This window comes from Apaloderma vittatum, unplaced genomic scaffold (assembly GCF_000703405.1).
Source record: "Apaloderma vittatum isolate BGI_N311 unplaced genomic scaffold, ASM70340v1 scaffold8089, whole genome shotgun sequence".
Lineage (NCBI taxonomy): Eukaryota > Metazoa > Chordata > Aves > Trogoniformes > Trogonidae > Apaloderma > Apaloderma vittatum.
This window is the reverse complement of record NW_009735775.1, coordinates 123189-141799: the sequence shown is the minus strand read 5'-3', so window position 1 is coordinate 141799 and position 18611 is coordinate 123189. Positions and strand designations below refer to the sequence as shown.

Here is an 18611-nt window from a genome sequence, read left to right as displayed (position 1 = left end):
TGTGTGGTAGAAGCAACTGACTTGTAAATGGATAGGGATCAGTGCATGAACATATAAAATACAAAAAACTTGAAGATATTATAAAATGATCCAAGAAAAATGTTTAGCGGATAGAAATTGTTAGGGAAAAGAAGTTGTATTCTATGTCTAGCCATGTTACATTAATGATATAGTAGCAGAAATGTGCCATGTAAGAAAGGAAGACCTGGCTGAATGGTATTTTAATATATCACCTAAATGGAAAGTTAGATTTAATAAGAGATGCTGCTGGATGATGATATGATCAAAGGGGAGCATAAATGTCTAAACCAAGAATTATACCCACCCGCTGACTTCCTTAGCCAAGTCCATTTGGATGTAAGTAAAAAATAAAAATGGTTAAAGTAAAATCACAGGAAACTGCTGTAAACCTTGAGGGTAGGATAAGAAAGCACATCAGGAAGCAAGGCAGATAAGAAACACCTGTGAAAAAGGGCTAAAACACCATTCATGTGGGATTTCAAGTATACTGACATTGACTGACATAGCAGTATTAGAATTGCTAAGGAAGGGTGCTTGTTCCTGAAGGGCAGTGCATAGGACTGTCTTCTCCCTCAGTTTTTACAGAAAGCAAGATCAGAAGGTGTTCTGGATGTAGCCCTAGAAGCAGATCTGGTATGATAAATAAAGCTGGCAAATATCCAGGGTTTAGTGGAAATAATAACCTCAGATAGAAAATATTCTATAGGTTGTGTGAGAAAATGCAAAAGCAGTGGACTGCAAAGTAGGCAGAACTGCAAAGAATACAAAATGATCTTCAAAAAGCTGGCTGAAATCCATGATTGTATTAAAACCTTTTGCAGAAAAGATGTTTTGTGAAAAGAGGAGGTATAGCCTAGTGGTAGGGCACCTGCTGCAGGTTTGTGTCACAGAATGTCCTTCTGACTTCAAGGAAGTCACTTCATCTCCCAGGGTCTCAGCACTCTATCTGAACATTTAGAATGACAGTACTGTCCTACAACACAAAAATAACTGAGAAATATTCAGTTCCCTCAGCAACACCCACACCTTGAAGAATGAATGCAGTGACCTTTTAGAGACAGTGAAGTTACCTGGCAAGACAGGGTGAGGAGGGAGGATTTGTGCAGAAGAACAGAGAAACTGGAAGAACAGTACTATATAGCGGGAAAAAAAAAAAAAAATGACAGTACTGTCCTACAACACAAAAATAACTGAGAAATATTCAGTTCCCTCAGCAACACCCACACCTTGAAGAATGAATGCAGTGACCTTTTAGAGACAGTGAAGTTACCTGGCAAGACAGGGTGAGGAGGGAGGATTTGTGCAGAAGAACAGAGAAACTGGAAGAACAGTACTATATAGCGGGAAAAAAAAAAAAAAAAGAACACATTAAAAGTAAAATGTAAGATCTTTTAGAGCAGCAGTAAGAGGAAAAACAAAAGAACAGCTCCTTATGCTTAGAAGTGGCCATGAAAAAAAGGTGAAAAATAAGCTACAGTATGTATAGAACTGTTGTGCTATGAAAAGTAATACGGAAATTTCTGACTTTCTGAAAGGTAAAAGGTATTAAGCCCTTTGTGTCTACTACATATGAATTACCGCAAGTGAAGAAGTTGCTTAAGAGCTCAGAATGCAGAGACAAGCAATGAGGAATGAAAAAGTAAGTAACAGCAACACAACCACCAAACTAAGACCCTTGGAACTTGCAAACCATCTAGATAAGACTATATTCAAGAGTGTAAGGGCTTTGGGAATACTGCAGAATCAGCTTCTTTGATGTGTATTCTGAGCAAGAAGGATGAAACTGGGAAATATAAAATAATGAGTTAGCTAGAGATGGATGGAATTGCTAGCAATATCCAAAACATTGAAAAAACATTCTAAAATATTTATGAGCAAAGTTTCTTATTTAGAAAAAAAAAAATACAGAACTCAGGCACTTTGAAGGGTACTACAGGTGGCTACTCTGCTAAGGAAGGTGGGGGTGGGGTTCCAAAATTCTGTTATTGGAGACAATGAAGTAAATGCAGGAATTTAATTTTTGTTTTATTAATAAGCAAAGCTACAAAGAGATCACAGCCAGAGTTCTTACTAAGAGAAATTATTTATATTATTTACACTTCCCACAATTTGTTTTTTAAATTCTGCTTTTGCTGCAAAAGGAGAAAAAGGGAGTACTGTTAAGAGTCAGGTATACTTTTATCATAATCAGGCTACGTGAGGAAGTAAAGTAGAAGAGGGTCAGGTCTGCTCACTGTATATACTGGTTGCCTAATAATAATAATAATAATAATACTACAATTGTAATAAATCCAGGAGTATAGCAAAGAAAAATATGTAAGCCTAAACTCTTATCCTTTTCTGAATAACTAATCTGCACTAGGGTTGGTAACCAAATAAGAGTAAGAACTAGCAAATACCAGCAGTCTAATGGTGGAGTAGGGTAAAGTACAGCAGTTTGAGGAGTGCTGTTACTAGCAAGGATTAAGCTGACTGGAGCCTGCTTCTCAGAGAAGTTGGGGCAACTCTGTGTGTCATCTGTGTTCCCGGAGGGAACTTGTAGGATGAACGTTCTTCTCATGCACCCCAGCTCCAAGTCGTTGCTAAAAGAAGAACTTTTGCTTAGAAACAGGTCACGACACCAATTGGTATCCTCCATCAATCTGAAACAATGACTTAGAGGAAGAGGAGCAGAATTCAAGAAATGCCATCTAAAGGTCCAAAGTCAGGAGGACATGTTTTTAGATTTGATCTGGTCTATGACTACACCCACATCCAATTTTAGAAAAAATGATACAGTTAAGATTTATAAACTGCCTGAGTGCATATGAAAAATTAGAAGAGACACATTTAGCATTTTTTATTCCAGCTAAGTACTCCCATTGGTAAATGTGAAGGAGAATAAATAAGTAATCATAAAATTATTCTAAATTTTCGCATCACAGATTTATCTATGGAATTGGTAGAAGTGTATATATTTTGGGATAACACAAAGATCACACAAAGATTTGGGAAGATCACAGCATACAAGAATATTTGAAATTATTTTACCAAGCAATTCATGCATCTTTTAACTGTGTGCTATTGAAGATTATTATGGAAGATTTTAAAAAGCGATGAAGCTGCAAGAAGTGGTAATTAGCTGTTTTATGAAAAAAGTTCATTCATGTGCTCTAGTTGCACTTTTCAGTAGAGGGAATACTTATCAAAATCCAACAAGAAGCATGAAGAGACCAAAATTTCTCCCCTGTTTAAAAGTTTTTCCTTATTGTCTCCTGAAAGATAGGTAAGGTTTGCCTTTGAGGCATCTTATATTCCTGTCAGACTTCTTTTATGTCTGAATCCAGTACAGAAGGAAGGTGTCAAAAGAAATGAAACTCTACTGGGTGTCTAGGGAATGTAAATATTTCTCCTTCTCTGCCCCAAGGACTTGTTTGCCCATATTTTGACAGTCCATGAAATCTTTGACACTGAGACCTGTCAAATATTAACAACTTTGCACTATGCCAAACTGACTCATCATTTACACTTTTATCTTTTTTTTCCAACTTTGATGTCTATCATTCAGTCAAAAAATAAAATAATAAAAAAAATACTCAAGCCCTCGACCTGAAAAAGTTTAAATGAGACTCTTTCTGACATCTTTCTCACCTGCATGGCTTTTTCCTGTGTACTTTCTGTATTAATAGATATTCTTGTCAGAAATCAAGATTAACACCCATCTGTTCTATTACTGCTGACCTGTTGCTCTGGGTCATATTTTATGCAAACAAGAGTATTGTTAAATCAGCATAATTAACTTGCAAAAGCCAAAGTAGGTCATTAACTGCCACTCAGATTTTTAATAAATTTTTTTCAACTGATTAATCATTGCTCTGAGGTCAGAAACCTCGGAATTATTTTTTGTCAGAAAAAAAATTAATTCCTTCTATGCTTAAGTGTAATAAAGTGAAGAGCACATATTACTATTCTTGATGTTCCAATTTTACTTGATACTCAGGACAGAAACCTAAAACATCCACATATTAGAAGAATAATTTAGAGATTTTAGTAAAAAGTGAAAGCTCTGTAACTTTTTTCATTTTGTGAAAACTCTGCAGTATTTTGATAAATCTATTTTTAAACTAACATTTTATGCACATATAGGGAAACACATATGTATGTGTTTCTAATATGTGATTTTTGTTTCTCTAACACACACACACACACACGTTCATAGACAAAGAATAACCTACATCTTGATTTGACATGTCCCAGTAAGGCCGTTCTCCATAAGACATTACTTCCCACATAACTATTCCGTAACTCCACACATCGCTGGCTGATGTAAATTTGCGGTACTGGATGGCCTCTGGAGCTGTCCATCTCACTGGAATTTTTCCACCCTATGAAAATAAAAAAGAAAAAAAGAAATTCTTCTTTTTTCTCCACGAAATTTCCATATAATCTTCCGTATGGTGCATTTATAATTATTTCCATCAAGATGATGACCATTTACTATAGTTGACTGACAGTAGAATTTTCAAAAGAATCTAGGGAAGTTTAAACTCTTAAAACACTTGGACCGTAGAAACTCAGCTACTTGCCTAAGCTAAGTTGGATGCCTTTCTCTGGATGTGCTTCTCTCTCTATTAATTTTAAGGGGCTGTTTACATATCTGATTTACACCAGTCACGTAACTCCTGGCTGCCCAAAGCTAGGTGAGAGGAATCTCATCTGTGCATACAACTTGTCACATGGCTCATCTGAAACCATGGTCTGACATTTTTAAACCAGGATCCCACTCAGATCCCAGTGGCAGGGATGACAGCTGTGAACACCACTGAGGTTTCTTGGATCCCTGTGTCTGCCAGAGCAGATTGCACAGGCCCCTCCTTCCCTTAGCATGAGAAAACAGGTACAGCGAGGCCCCATGGGTGGGAAAGTGGAGCTGGCTCAGCAAAAGAATAAAGAACACAGTGTGCTTTATGAATGCGTATTTAAGAAAAGCGTCCCACCTAAAAGCAATGGAAAACACAGGAGTTGAGCTTTGTCACAGTCTAGCCTCAAGCTAGTTAAACTTTTGGTGAGACAAAATCTAGTCTGAAAAATAGTAATAGCCTACAAATATTTTAATTGACTCACAGTAAGTGAGATGATTAAATTTTTTAAGAGTAAAACTTCCGTATTTGTTCAAACAGAAAATCATGAGGAAGGAAATAATGAAGACACTGTGCAAAATTTTTAGAACTTTACCAAATAAAAATGTATGTTCTTATAAAAATAGCAGGCCCTAATTAGAGGCAGATTTCTGCAGAGACTCTTCTCCTTTTGACTGGTTAACATTTCTCAAGCAATTAATGTATTTCTCTTACCCATGTACCCTAGAAGATATGCTTCTTTTTAATAACCACATCTCAAACCTACTAAAACCCATCAATTTCTCTTACGGTAGTTGTGTAGACAGCCTCTGGATCATCTTCTATAACTCTGGAAAGGCCAAAGTCTGACACTTTGCAAACAAGGTTGCTGTTGACAAGAATATTGCGTGCTGCAAGATCCCTGTGTACGTATCCCATATCGGCCAAATATCTCATTCCAGCAGCAATTCCTCTCAACATTCCCACTAGCTGAATGACTGTAAATTGTCCATCATGTTTCTGGAGGGAAGAAAGAAGCAGCAATTCTTGTTAGTATGGATGAGAAGAGAAATAAGAATTAGTTTTACAAATTTAACTTTTTACTTATTAACTACTTTGATGGCAATTCATCCTAGAGCAAAGAAACACACTTCAAATACACGTTTTATTTTCTTTAGAGATAGAGCAATATACCCAGTAAAGAAATGTGTGAGGAGTTATTGTACTAGAAGTATCAAAACTTGTTAATCACTATAAGTATCTGGCTCTCATGCAAAGTTTCTTGCAAGAGAGAATAGCTGACACACAGCTCTTTATAGTTTGCATCTATGCAATTCATCTGTCAGCATAATTATTTATATCAAGAAAATAAGGACTATCTCCTTTTGGAACCCTGCCTACTGATCATTTTATTCATAGCTGGGGGTTTATCAAACAAAGATAATCTTTTCACTCTTTATAGAATGTTTGTACATCATCTCACACTTATACACTTATACTCTTGGCAAGGAGTCAGAATTGTCCAGTTCAGAAGATACACTCCAAAAATGTTAAATGGTTGCGAACTTGCATTTCTGTTTTCCTTTGTTCTTCTCTTAAACACAATCTTAGTTCATTTAGGGATTCCTGTACAGTGATTTCCACCATGCTGACACAATAAAATTCTACTCCCAAAAGGGAGAAGACTGGGCTTCAGGTATCAGTGGCTTTAACTTCAGCTGGTGGCAATAATAAAACTCACCATGTCTATGCCACATTAAACCACTTAAATTCCTAGAATGCTCCTGTGAGATTCTGTCTGATCCTCTCATTTCTGATCTGGTTTTGCTGAAATAACATAGAGAACTACTAGTATTTGTCAAGCTTCATTTCAGCCTGAAAACCATTTTAATTATATGAATATCATGCATGTATACATATATATATATATATGCACATATATAAACCTGTATTTTTAGAAGAGACAATAAAAATATAATATGTATGTCAAAAAGTATTTTATATATGTTTTCACTTTGTTACTCACCCTAAGAAACGCATCTAAGGCCCCATTCTCCATGTATTCTATTACAATCATGACTGGTTTCCCTGAAATAAAAGAAGACAGATTTTGTTTGAGAAACTGTTACACAAATGGAGTGCCTTTTTTTTTTTCTAAAACACATGTTTTTCCTTTGAAGGACTGAATCATTGAGACAATGAACATTTCTGAGGCCTCCAGCACTGCTACTGAGCTCTAATAAGTTCTTAAATGTCTGTATGGAACGTGGTCATGATTCACAAAATTAAACCATACAAATCAAAATGTCAGTGTGTTCTCCTAGCTCCTGCTGTGTGAACAGGACTCTGGAATAATGACACTTCAGATAATATGAAAGGACATAAGAAACCTTATCTCTCTGCACGGTCTTTGAGGCTAAATGAAACTAGAGAAATAATATGTTTCAAAGTACTTCATCTTTTAATCATGCCTGCATCTTAATTTTTTTCCTCAGGTTGTAGCATAAAGTAAGTATTGTTTTAGTTAGTTACGCATCAGGAGAAAATCCACTAGGAGTGCGCAGCTTGTTATAATTTGAATCTTTGACCATGAATAAGCTAAAGTAATTTCTGCTTACCTCTGGTAACGACCCCTTCTAAGTGAACAACGTTGGGGTGGTCAAACTGTCCCATGATGCTTGCTTCACACAAGAAATCTCTCCTTTGCTTCTCAGTGTAGCCAACTTTCAGAGTTTTAATGGCTACTGCAACATCTCTCTTGCCTGGAAGCTTTAGACGCCCACTGCATACTTCACCAAACTCTCCTAAAATGAAGTGGATCAATGCTGAATTACTCCAACTATAATATCAATGTTCTTTTCAGGCCTTGATTCAACTAGCTGCCTCAGCGCGTGTTTAAATTTAAGATGCAAATGTTCATATTTGAAATGGATTACTTAGGAACACAAAGACAGGCACGTGTTTTAAATGAACTGCTGACTAAGTATCTTATGGAGTAAACACTTCATGTTAAGCCAATCTATAGGACTGTTTTTTGAATCTTGTTAACAATTTGAAACATTTTTTTCATAAATAGGAAATAAACTAGCTTTTATAAGAAAATACTATTACAGAAATAGTACTACCATTTCTAAGTGAAAATGTCATTCGGTTCTACAGGGTTTCCTTGCTATCTTTAGATTGGATGGTTTCTTTTCTTTCAAAAGGCAGCTCTTTCAGAGTTGCTTTTAATTTAACATCATTATGGTGTTAAATGAAGCACTACATTATTACCTTCAAGCAGGATAATTTACTTTGCTGATTATGAAATGAAAGGTGTGACTTATAAGAATTTTGTTATATTAAACCAATGCAAGCAAATGCTGGAAGTTTGTAAAGGCTTCTAAACTAACAGACAGATAGAAGTTGAAAAATCATTTGAAAAAAAAGAGCCAAACAGGCAGCAAGAATAATAAAAAAAGGTTCAACAGAGATAATTTGGGGAAGAAGTAATTGGACTCCATCAGAAAGGAAAGAGGATGGAAGCATTAGATACATGGAGCTGAATAGCAAATCATCTACCTCACTATTATTGAGATTGTGAAAGATTTAAGGATTGTCCCTTGCCTCACAGCTGTGTCAGTAGACAAAGAAAGTGAGACCCCCTCTCTTCTGTAGCCAAGAAGAAAAATCTCTTGGGATATATAGGAGAAAAGGGTAGTAAGGTATCTCCTACCGAATAAAGGGAAACATCACAAAAATATGTAATAATCTGAAATTTTGGGAATTAACGTGGAGTATGGGAGATATAGATCTAAGTCCCTCCTCCAAATCAAATCAAGTTTGAAATTTATCTCCTGCATACCTGTGGAGTGTCTTAACTTTAAGTTATTGAGTATACACAAGTATGCAGACACATCTACATCCAAGACATGGTTTAGAGTGAGTGCTGAAAAAAGATCAGGAAAGACTAGCACAGAGAGTTTGATTAGAGAATCCCTTTGGGACACAGACTGAGGTCCTGAGAAGCCGTGTGGGATCAGGACTTAAATGCACATACACACTGGCAATGTGTCTGGCTGGTAGTGGTGAGCGATGTGCTTGGAAATGGGGCCAAATGCCTGAAGAGGTGGATGTTGAAGTGTCCTACTGTGGACGAGCTCTGAGAAATCTTGTTTAGGACACTGGCACCATTCCATCACTACAGTTCTCCTGTCACCTCCCAACAGCAAAGCTTAGAAAAGCAAAAAAGCAGCACCTAGGCCTCAGCTTCACAGTTCTCCAACCAGAAAGGCAGAACTTTGACTGAACCTTAGCATTTCCAAATGACTTGTTTGGGTAAATCTCCACTCAGCATGGCTCATTTTACCAATCTCATTGGAGATGACTGCATAAAGAATAGAATTTCTCTCCCTCCTGTTCTACACTAGCTGAATTAAGGCTAGCGCCAATCAACTCCATATACCTCTGTTAACACCGTGCTGTACCTGAGCTAATCAGCCAGACAGAGTACAACTGTTCCTGCCTGCACAGGTCAGGCATTAGCCTCAACCATCCTTCGGCACTGGAGTCATGATCTGAATAACCATGTCATAGCTATGAATACCATGAGGCATAGCTGTTACATATATAACAACTAGCTGCTCGCGCCCTCAGCTTGGTGCCTCAACCTCCCTCCTGCACTTCATTAGCAATATGGATGACTGTTAATGAATTCATCACTCACCTCACTTACAGCTCCTAGCCACAAGTACCTTCCAAAACTGCTTTTGTTCAATGCTGAAAACAAGATATGAGTCTAAGTGTGGTATGTGTGTATGTGATACTTCAGAGCCAGGTAATTAGGCTGCTTGGCATGGGAGACACTAAGGCTTAACTCCTCTCCAGCTCTGTGATCTGGTTTTGATTGATTTCCAAAAGCAGATCACTCACACTCAGGCAAACCAGAAACTTGAACTTGTATGTTATTCATTTCGGGCCAGGATGCTAGCCAATAAACTACTTTTATTCCCAAGAAAAAAAGTATATTCACCTGAAACAATACCCAGAAATGATCCAGAAAATATGACAAGAGTGGGAATACTGCACAGCTGCACAGCTACTAGCTCAGCATGTCAACAAGCAAGTGGCTAAAACAAAGCATGTGTGATATGAACAGGGACTCAACATAGAGGCCACCATACTCTGTATCTAACAGGTGGCCGCAGCAGGATGGTAATGAAAATGTTGGCAAGGAAAGCACATATCCCTCCTGCAAATGGAGAACAAGCATACTTGCACCCTGTTTGTCTGAGAGAGACATGGCATTGCTCAATAGTTGATGTGGTCAGCATTGCCAACACATACTGAAACTGCTAAGTGTCTTCTCTGCTCCTGTCCTTAGTAGAAATTCTATATTCTCTGATGTATGAGTTTCATCTGCTTCTTTGAGTCGTTTAACATTCTGTTGCTCCTGGACTGCATTTCATTTCACTCCTATTTGCTATCTACGTCACCAGGTTAAAGCCATAGCTAAACCCTATACACAATATGCGTTCACCATAGCATTTCTAATTAACTGTCTTTAGAATGACTTCTGACACACGTTAGGTTTTTGCTATCAGTAATACTCATTAAAATCAAGAATAAATTCATCTGCAGTCAACAAAATTAACATTCTGGAATTACTCTGATGGAACAGTGAAAATATGTTTTAAACTGTATTTGCAACTGAAGCGTTTTCAGCATTTTCCTCTGAAGGCATCGCCACAGTCCAACTGAATATATCTTTGTGCTCTGAACTGTTGCTATGCTGTAAGTTTGTTAGCTCCAAGCAAAAGATAAAGCTCAGTAATTTTTCTATGCTAATCTCGAAGTTAAATCATGTATATTGTGTATTTATTAGAAAGGAGGCTGCCATTCTACCATCACAAAAATTACTAGTTAGCAAGGGCTGAATTCTTATGCTCTTACTCATCTGAAGGAAAAATTTGCTCAAGCAGTGTTATTAATTTCAATCGTACTACTCCTTGATTAAGACATGATTCGACATGAGTGAGGTTATTTTAAAGAGGCATTGTGAATTCAAAGTGTAAAGATTTTTCTACAGGTAAACTAGCTTATTTTAGAGATATTTCTTCTCTTTCTAAATAATACCACAGTACATAATTTACAGTGCATGCCAAACTACAGGGTGATTTAAAAAGTATTCTACTAATACTTTTATAAAACTACAGGAAAGCAAAAGAACATTTCCTCCAGGAATCCAAAGTATTTGATACTTTTCTTACCCATGGAAACTTAATTTCACAACATGGAGTAGTGCAATAAAAATGACACATATCTTATTAATGCAAACAAATGAAATTGCCTTTTTAGAGCACGAACACCATGGCTTGAGTAGGTGGTAGACAGTTAAAGAGGAAGAAAAGCAATGTAATGCTGGTGCAATTACAATCAGTCATGAGAAGTTAAACAATAACTTTTTGTATTCATAAAATATCAAAAAGAAAAATCATAGAACAAAAAACTGCCTTAGGGAAGATTTTGTTATACAGAAACAAGACCCTCCTAGTCTCTACTTAAGATTTTGTGCCGCAGCCAGTTTTCCTTACTCACAGGAACAAAAATTCAGAGGTCAAGAAGCCCTCTTACAAAAGGAAAGTGAGCAGAATTTGCACTCATGCCTAACGCCTTTACTCCGACAGTAAATAACAGGCAGCAAAAAATGTCCCCATCCCCTCAATTACATTTTTAACAGCAGATACAGAATTAGAAACCCACAAGCTTTGAATGTCAAGCAAGACTCTTAATTTACTTATTTCTTTGGTTTTTGCTGTGTTTTCTTTTTCCCCTGTTGTTTTCACATTTTAGAAGCGAGTGCAGCTTCATTGCTCTTAACCACTCTGCCAAATGAAAAAAGTTCTTCTATACTCGAGGTATAATTATTTGCCTGTCATTATGATGTATGAGTTTCGATCCCAGCTAAATGGAACAGTTGAATCAGGAAGTCATGGCAGCCTTACCTGCACCAATCACACGCTCAATTTTAATACAAGAGGCATCTAGCTCCTTGGCGAATTGATGGACAGCTCTATTTGGGTCCTCGTAGGTTTCAGGGTCAATGTAGGTTTTGGTGCCTGGAAATTTAACTGTAATGATGTAAGAAAGCATGACTGTGATGAAGCAAAGGCACTTATTGTGCAGTCAGCCCCGGAATTTCATTATGCAGAGTACTCCTTGGAAGAGTGAACCTGCTTCCACGCCGCCTGAGTCAGAGTCGCTCTGAGAGGCAACCACAGTTTTAGGCATCATCTGCAAGCATGCTGACACAAGTACACACTCCCATCTCTAAAAATGACTAACATTAGCATCTGCATCTCCACCCTGAAGTGAAAGAATAAATGTTAAACAGCACTCAACAGAATAAAATGCAAGGGTTGAGTGGGAGCAAAAATAAACTAGGAGAAGGGGCATAAGAGCAGCAGAGGAGGTGAAACTTTGTTTTCTATGCAAGAACAATTTATCTCCTTTTTCCCAGGTTGCATAAAGAGCATTTCTTTATGTTACCTCAGTCTTCTAGACGGATTTGAAAGGCTCCTCCACCTACTTTAATTTGCTTAAACTACTGAATACAATATTATTTACAGACTGTGGCAATAGCCAAACTAAACTATTCACAGCATTTAAAATTTGTATCTCTGCGTATGTTTCTTGCACTGGGATATGAACATAAGAAACACTCATAGTCAACTTGTAAAGGCATGGGAAGGGAAAGTGGGTTCTGTGGCACAATTATTCCCTCTCTCAAGCATCTAAGGGAATAATATGCAGCAACTTGGCTTTTACTCCCACTTTGCCCAGTACAGCACTTACTGCAGCTCAGGCAGTGTACTGCTCTGGTCAGGTAGTTTCTTCCCTTTGTTGCCAATTCAGGAAAATTAATTTTTGCTCCTCTGGTGAAAATAGAAACTTCTGGTGAAAGTAGAGCAACCCGGGAAATCTTAATCAAGTAATTATTACAAAATAAATTTGGCTCACAAGGATTACAGTCTTCAGCTTTAATTAAATCACTGAATTAAAACTCAGTATGAAAATGCAAGAATGTACCTCTGCTAATTGATATACTGATACACTAGAATAGGATCAGAAGTCAATACAAAACATAAATAATTTATGGTTGTTTTGTAATCTTTTAACTGAACATTAAAATACCTTATATTTGAAAAAACATTGAAAAATAGCACAGTAATTATTATTATATTTATGTTTCAGATGGTGTCACTGACCGAAAAAACCCCAAGCTCTCATAAGAAAGAGCTAGAGAAATTGCTTGAGTAATCTAATGAATTTACAACCAGAGAAATTATATATGTTTTCCAGATGTCACTATCTGCCTAATTATGTATTTAAACAGATGTTCTTCCAATGGTATTGATAATTTTACAATTTTTTAAAATTATAAATATTTTTTTCTCAACCCCAGAAACTACTAGAGAAAATGAGAAGAAAGCAATAGATTAACCTCCTACAATAGTGCTTTCAGGCAGAGAGATGGAGAAGGAGCCATCCTCTTGTGTTTGTGACAAGAGGCCTGGATTGGAGGTAAAGTTGCAAATCTCAAGTGGGCTTCTGATGGTTCTTTATTCAAGCTGTCATAAAACATTTTGACATGCCAATGCTATCTTGGCATACCAATGTGAAATAAAGTTGGCCTGGATTTGAAGACATTGTTGGACGAAAATAGTAGGAGGGAACCAAATACAAATCTGAATTGACTAAACTCCTCCATTGTACTTGTATATTCAAGTGTAGCACCTGAAGTCCCAATGAGTTGAGGGGGACTGCAAGGAAATATGTGATACTCTAGTAAATCCAGTGCTTTAAAACCTGCTTTTAAAACACGTTTATTTGTAAGTTTTTGTGCTAAGTGTATGTTATGTTTTTGAAAATCCAGTCTGATACCTCAGCACAGAAGATAGTAGTCTAGATGTTGTGGAATAAATGGATGCCGAACTAAGAGTTCACAGCTCTGTGACCAAACTGGTGACCACAGCACTGGGTTCTGTTTCATTCTGTACATGGTTATCAAATAAAATTAAATACTATACCATCAATCAAAGATTGACCGGCAAAAAGTGACTTATATTTAGTGCTATGATTTTAAAAAGACTGTGTATGCTGTTTTGACTGATAATCAGATTTCTTGAAAGAAAAATGATGAGGGAAATGAACACTTATAAAATCTTACTATTTCTGGATCAGCTATTAATCATTAAGTAGCAACTTTCATTTTAATTTGTTTATACTTTCACTGAAACAAAAAATGTCACCAATAATGGGGACAAAGGAATTATTTAGCTAGCATATTTCTTTTGTTTATATACTGGCATAAAAGAATAAATAGTTGATTTTTTTCCTTCAAGGACAATAATAGGGAGTCTAAAGCAGCTCTTCTGAAGACGTAAAAAGCTTATAACACATCTATGAGAGGCAAATTTAAAATCCATCACTCCCAGAATAGCAACATTTAAGTAACATCAGATTTTTGACAAATTCTTTAAAATCAGCTGCACTGCAAAGTGCATAACAAATAATTCTTATCCCATTACTATTTTCCACATTTCTTTCACAGATTATGAATTGATTGACTAAAACTGCAATGATGTCACTACTTAGTTTAACATTCATTGCATTTAACTGATTTAGGCAGCATCACTTCCAAGCTCAGGGAGCATGAACAAATTCCAACTGATCTGATTTTTATAGGGCAGGAAGGTGAAACAGAAGCCTTGATCTGATTTTGAGTGGAGTTTTGGCTAGAACTACTCATTTAAAGTGGCATACAACGAGAATATGCTATTAATTTGTGACTGGTGGATACTTCATTCTCCATGTGACATTACGTTCTGATAATAGCTCACAATTTTATCAGCTGTAAAAGAAGATAAATCATATTGCTTATATATATAAAAAAATCTGATGGATTTAAGCTACAGCTGCAATTATTGGCAGACAATAAAGGCTAAATACAGCATAGAATGACTAAATGGCAAGTTCTATTGATTTCTCGTGGAAACCCGGGCACTGGCCTGTGTAAGAACTTGCATTCAGTTTAATTTCATTATGTGATTTTGCATTTTTGAATGTTTAAAATAATTTTGCAAACCAGTTTTACCATTCTTCCTGAGTCTTGAGATTGATTCTAAAAGAAATTAAATATCTTTAATTTTTCATGTCAAAATTATGTCATAAGTGAAATGAGAAAGGGCTAAAGTAAGAAATTGGTTTTTAAAAAAATTAAAAAATTGAAACTATTCTTGCATAAGTGTTCCTCTCCCCTTAAGTTTTCAATTGTAATTAACCCAAGAATGATGTATTTTATTGAATCTTTCCAGAGTTCTAGCATAGGTTCAGACAACCTTTATTTTCATATTAAATATTCTACTTTTAAGGGCATTCTGTTTTGTAAATATTGATGTTGCAGTATTCACAATAGCAGAAAAGGGCTTTTGAGCAGAACAGCTTCATTGTTAGGGCGATGCACTGACCCACGCTTTCTTAATCTGAAGTTTGCCCGAGGTAAAGATCATACAGGCACTTGGCCAAAGATCTCTCGAATACTGCACCTCAGAGGGATCATTAAGACAGTGTGAAGCATATATTCAAAGCAACCAAAAGAAAAGAAAAGAAAAAGCAGAATGAAAACAATCGTATATCATACACATGTTTAGAAATAAAATTGTCTGTGTGAGCAATGTTGACTTTAATCTTCATTCTTTTTGTGTAGGTCACATTTTTACCATGTTTAACATCCCACTTACTATTTACACAGCATTTTTTAATTTCTTAGGGCTTTGTCTTTCATGGAGTGTTGTTTTAGTATCATCTGCACTTTTGCAGCTGGGAATTTTTGAAAGGGAGGGGAAAAAAGCAAAACACTTACAATGAAAGTAAAGTTCTTCATCCCCTTCTTGATCTGCTTTGCTATAGCCACAATGCCTGAAAAGAAAGACACCAATTTTGCTGGTAAATAATTATTTACTTCCTCACATCTAACATCCTGCCAACATCAGTTCCACAAGCTGAGACTTTCGGGAACTGAGCATCTAACTCCTGTAGGCCCTTTGAAAGTTTCAGCTATAATTCTCCTGACAGCAGAGTTTTAAATAAATCATGAACAGTTGCAATCAAAAGCCTTTTGTATCAAATACCAGTTGGAACAAGTCCTAAAGAGAAAATCCTAGTTCTGGTGAAAAGCTTCTACAAATGAAACAGAGGACTGCAGAACTTGAAAGCAGAACACTGTTTTACATGAGAGTATTGTTAAACCTACTGCTGTGCCTCTCTTTCTTGAATGCAAAGTCATTTAAAGGCTGATCAAATAAAGTGTCAGACTTCTACATGTGAGAACACTGAACAGAAAGAGGGACTTTGAGAAGTACAGGTAAAGAATGTGCTAGGGGTTCTTTTTACAGCACATTTACATGGGACAAGAAGAACATATTTATTTTAAGCGTGTCTTGTCAAAGTAAGAGGACAAACTGTATAATTAATGATGGGATTTAAATGAAAATTAACCTTACTGAAAATGAATCCTGTTTCAATTTTGCAAGTTACTATCCCAGATTAGACTATGTCTCAAGAGTTCACAAGAGTAGGGTCCGACGTATTTATGCTTACGCAAGGTGCAATACCTTCGCCCGATGATGAATCCAAACACCATGAAGACCAGAATGATGGTTCCTGCCACAGCGACCACAGCTATGATAATAACAGGATTCTGTTCACTGGAAACAGCTGTGGCTACAAATGAAGCACAGAACAGAGATTAGTTTAAAACTATTCCCTACAGAGGAACTGCAAAAATTAAGTCAACCATCATGAACTGCAGACTGCTAGTTTACCTTTGACGGAAACTATTATACTGAGAAAGTTAATCTAAAGAAGGGCCTTCACTTGAAATTCATCCAGATTCTTGATGAGTTAATGATTGTCTACAGAGAATAAAAAGGAGCTACGCTGGAACTGACTTGGTCAAAGTAGTGCATCCATTAGCTGAAAGCCAGCAGTGGCCACTTCCACTCCGTCCTATTGCTGCACTGCCTTATGTTTTGCTCAGCAGTTGACATCTTCCTAAAAGGGGAGACTCAAGTATCTAAAAAGGGGGGATAGTAGGAGAAAAATCCCTGAAGAGCCTCTCCTCTAAAACTGGTTGATATGACTTTGATGATACCCAAGGAAATAGTGTCTTAACTACAAGAATGCTTGAGATGACACACTATCTATTAACATGGATTTCCGAGTTAGCATACTTCTGTCTCTTACTGCTATTAATCACTGTAAATTGCTATTATTACTTCTCATTTGTTTCTGCTAGTAACAAAAAGGTGCTTATGCATATACAAAATGGAACTCTCCATGCTTCAGAGAATTTACATGCTTAAATATCCACACATTATCACTCTTTTTATTCAGATATGCCAATGCTATTAATAAATGCTAATGTATGCATGTCACATTAATGTAAACTGAGGATGTAAATACTTAGTCCGAGAAACCTCAAGGTTCATTAAATACATTTCTTGTCTGACACCTAATGAGGGTGGCCATGTACTCAGTCGCATTAAATGAATACAGCTCTACTGAACTCTGTGGAGTTATGCTGGTTTGTAGCTGAGGATCTAGAGTAAGAGACTGAGAATAAAGGAGGAGATATCAGCTAGTGATGCTGAGCAAGGGAATATGAAAGTGTGAGTCATCTCGAAGCAGCGGAGAGGTAAAAAAGGAGGAGGGGAGAAAGGAAACCCAACTGATAGGTGATTAACTAAATTGTAGATGTTATGTGAGTATGGTGAACTGATGGTAGTGGTCATTGAAAAGGAATGTCTATATGAGGATTTTATGAATTCCACAGAATCAGGTTCTGTTGCAGACTTCAGAAGTTCCCGTAAGAACAAATTCTTTTCTTTGCTCTGTCTTGGGAGAAGTGAGCTAATCAACGTGATTTATTTTGTCACTGACACTGACCTGTATGAACTGCTTACCCCCAAAATAACAAACTCTTTGTTATACTACACAGATATTGAATAAGTTGCAATGGGGGAAAATTCTCTCCCCCTCTCCCTGAAATTTTATTTCCTAAATAAACTTTGTAGTTTTTCTATTCTAGCTAATGCGGTTGAGGCAGAACTCCTTATTCATATATGTCTTTAACTGAAAATAGCAAATGCTTATTTCTGAGCAAGTATAGCTTTCTAAGATGCCCAGGTCAGTAGGATGCTACTGCAGGTCTGCATATATCCCTCTTGTGGAACTTTTAGGAAATCAGTGGTCACTCTCTCACGCAAGAGTGCAGGGGAATAAGTAATAAAACTCAGTTCCTGTAACATCATCAGGCCATCAAAGCAGACAATCCCAAACAATGTCAAATTTATGTACAATATAACATTTCCTAAAACTGTTCCTTTCTACTTTTGAGCTGCAGTGCAAATCTCACTCGGAAGTCAAGAAGAGGCAGCATCCTGTCACAATGGCCAGGGTGCAAAGCTGCATCCACCTAAGAGAGTTTAGAAAACTATCCAGCTCAGTCTGTCATGAAATCTAGCAGTCAAATTGAGTGCACAGAGGTTGACATAGGTGAGTGGGTTGGTCTGCATAACTGCCTCACAGATTTTGGGTACTGGCATATTCTGGAAGCAAGATGAGGATGTTATTTGGCCTCTGGAAAATGTTGGGAACATGGCACACTGGCCAACTGGTAGGATAGATGGGATGCAATGTATGACGTATTTTTACATTAAAAAAGAGGAAGTCAGATGGTGGGCATGGTCTGGTACAAATTCAGTGACAGCAGTCTGAGACATCTGCCTCTGTCCAGGTACTCGGTGCTGCTTCTCTCTTCTGTGTGATGAACTTAGTCAGTGCATGGCTGAATCAGAAAGCTTCTGGAATGATCACTGAGGTTTGTCAGAAATAAAGATGCTAGACTGTTCTTAGAAGAATGATTTTGGGGTTCAGATGATCCTTCCAGAG

General features: G+C 36.9%; 1 protein-coding gene across 1 annotated transcript in view; it reads right to left on the bottom strand.

Moving 5' to 3' along the window:
* The window catches only part of EPHA7 (EPH receptor A7), a gene marked incomplete at its 5' end in the record, with an annotated part of 145074 nt that overhangs the window by 4096 nt on the left and 122367 nt on the right, over positions 1–18611 (bottom strand). Inside the window, 7 exons of the mRNA XM_009876711.1 lie at positions 4236–4385; positions 5430–5639; positions 6646–6707; positions 7238–7423; positions 11603–11728; positions 15523–15578; positions 16274–16382. Of these exons, the coding sequence (XP_009875013.1) occupies positions 4236–4385; positions 5430–5639; positions 6646–6707; positions 7238–7423; positions 11603–11728; positions 15523–15578; positions 16274–16382 (899 nt within the window). The remainder of the gene's footprint in view (positions 1–4235; positions 4386–5429; positions 5640–6645; positions 6708–7237; positions 7424–11602; positions 11729–15522; positions 15579–16273; positions 16383–18611) is intronic.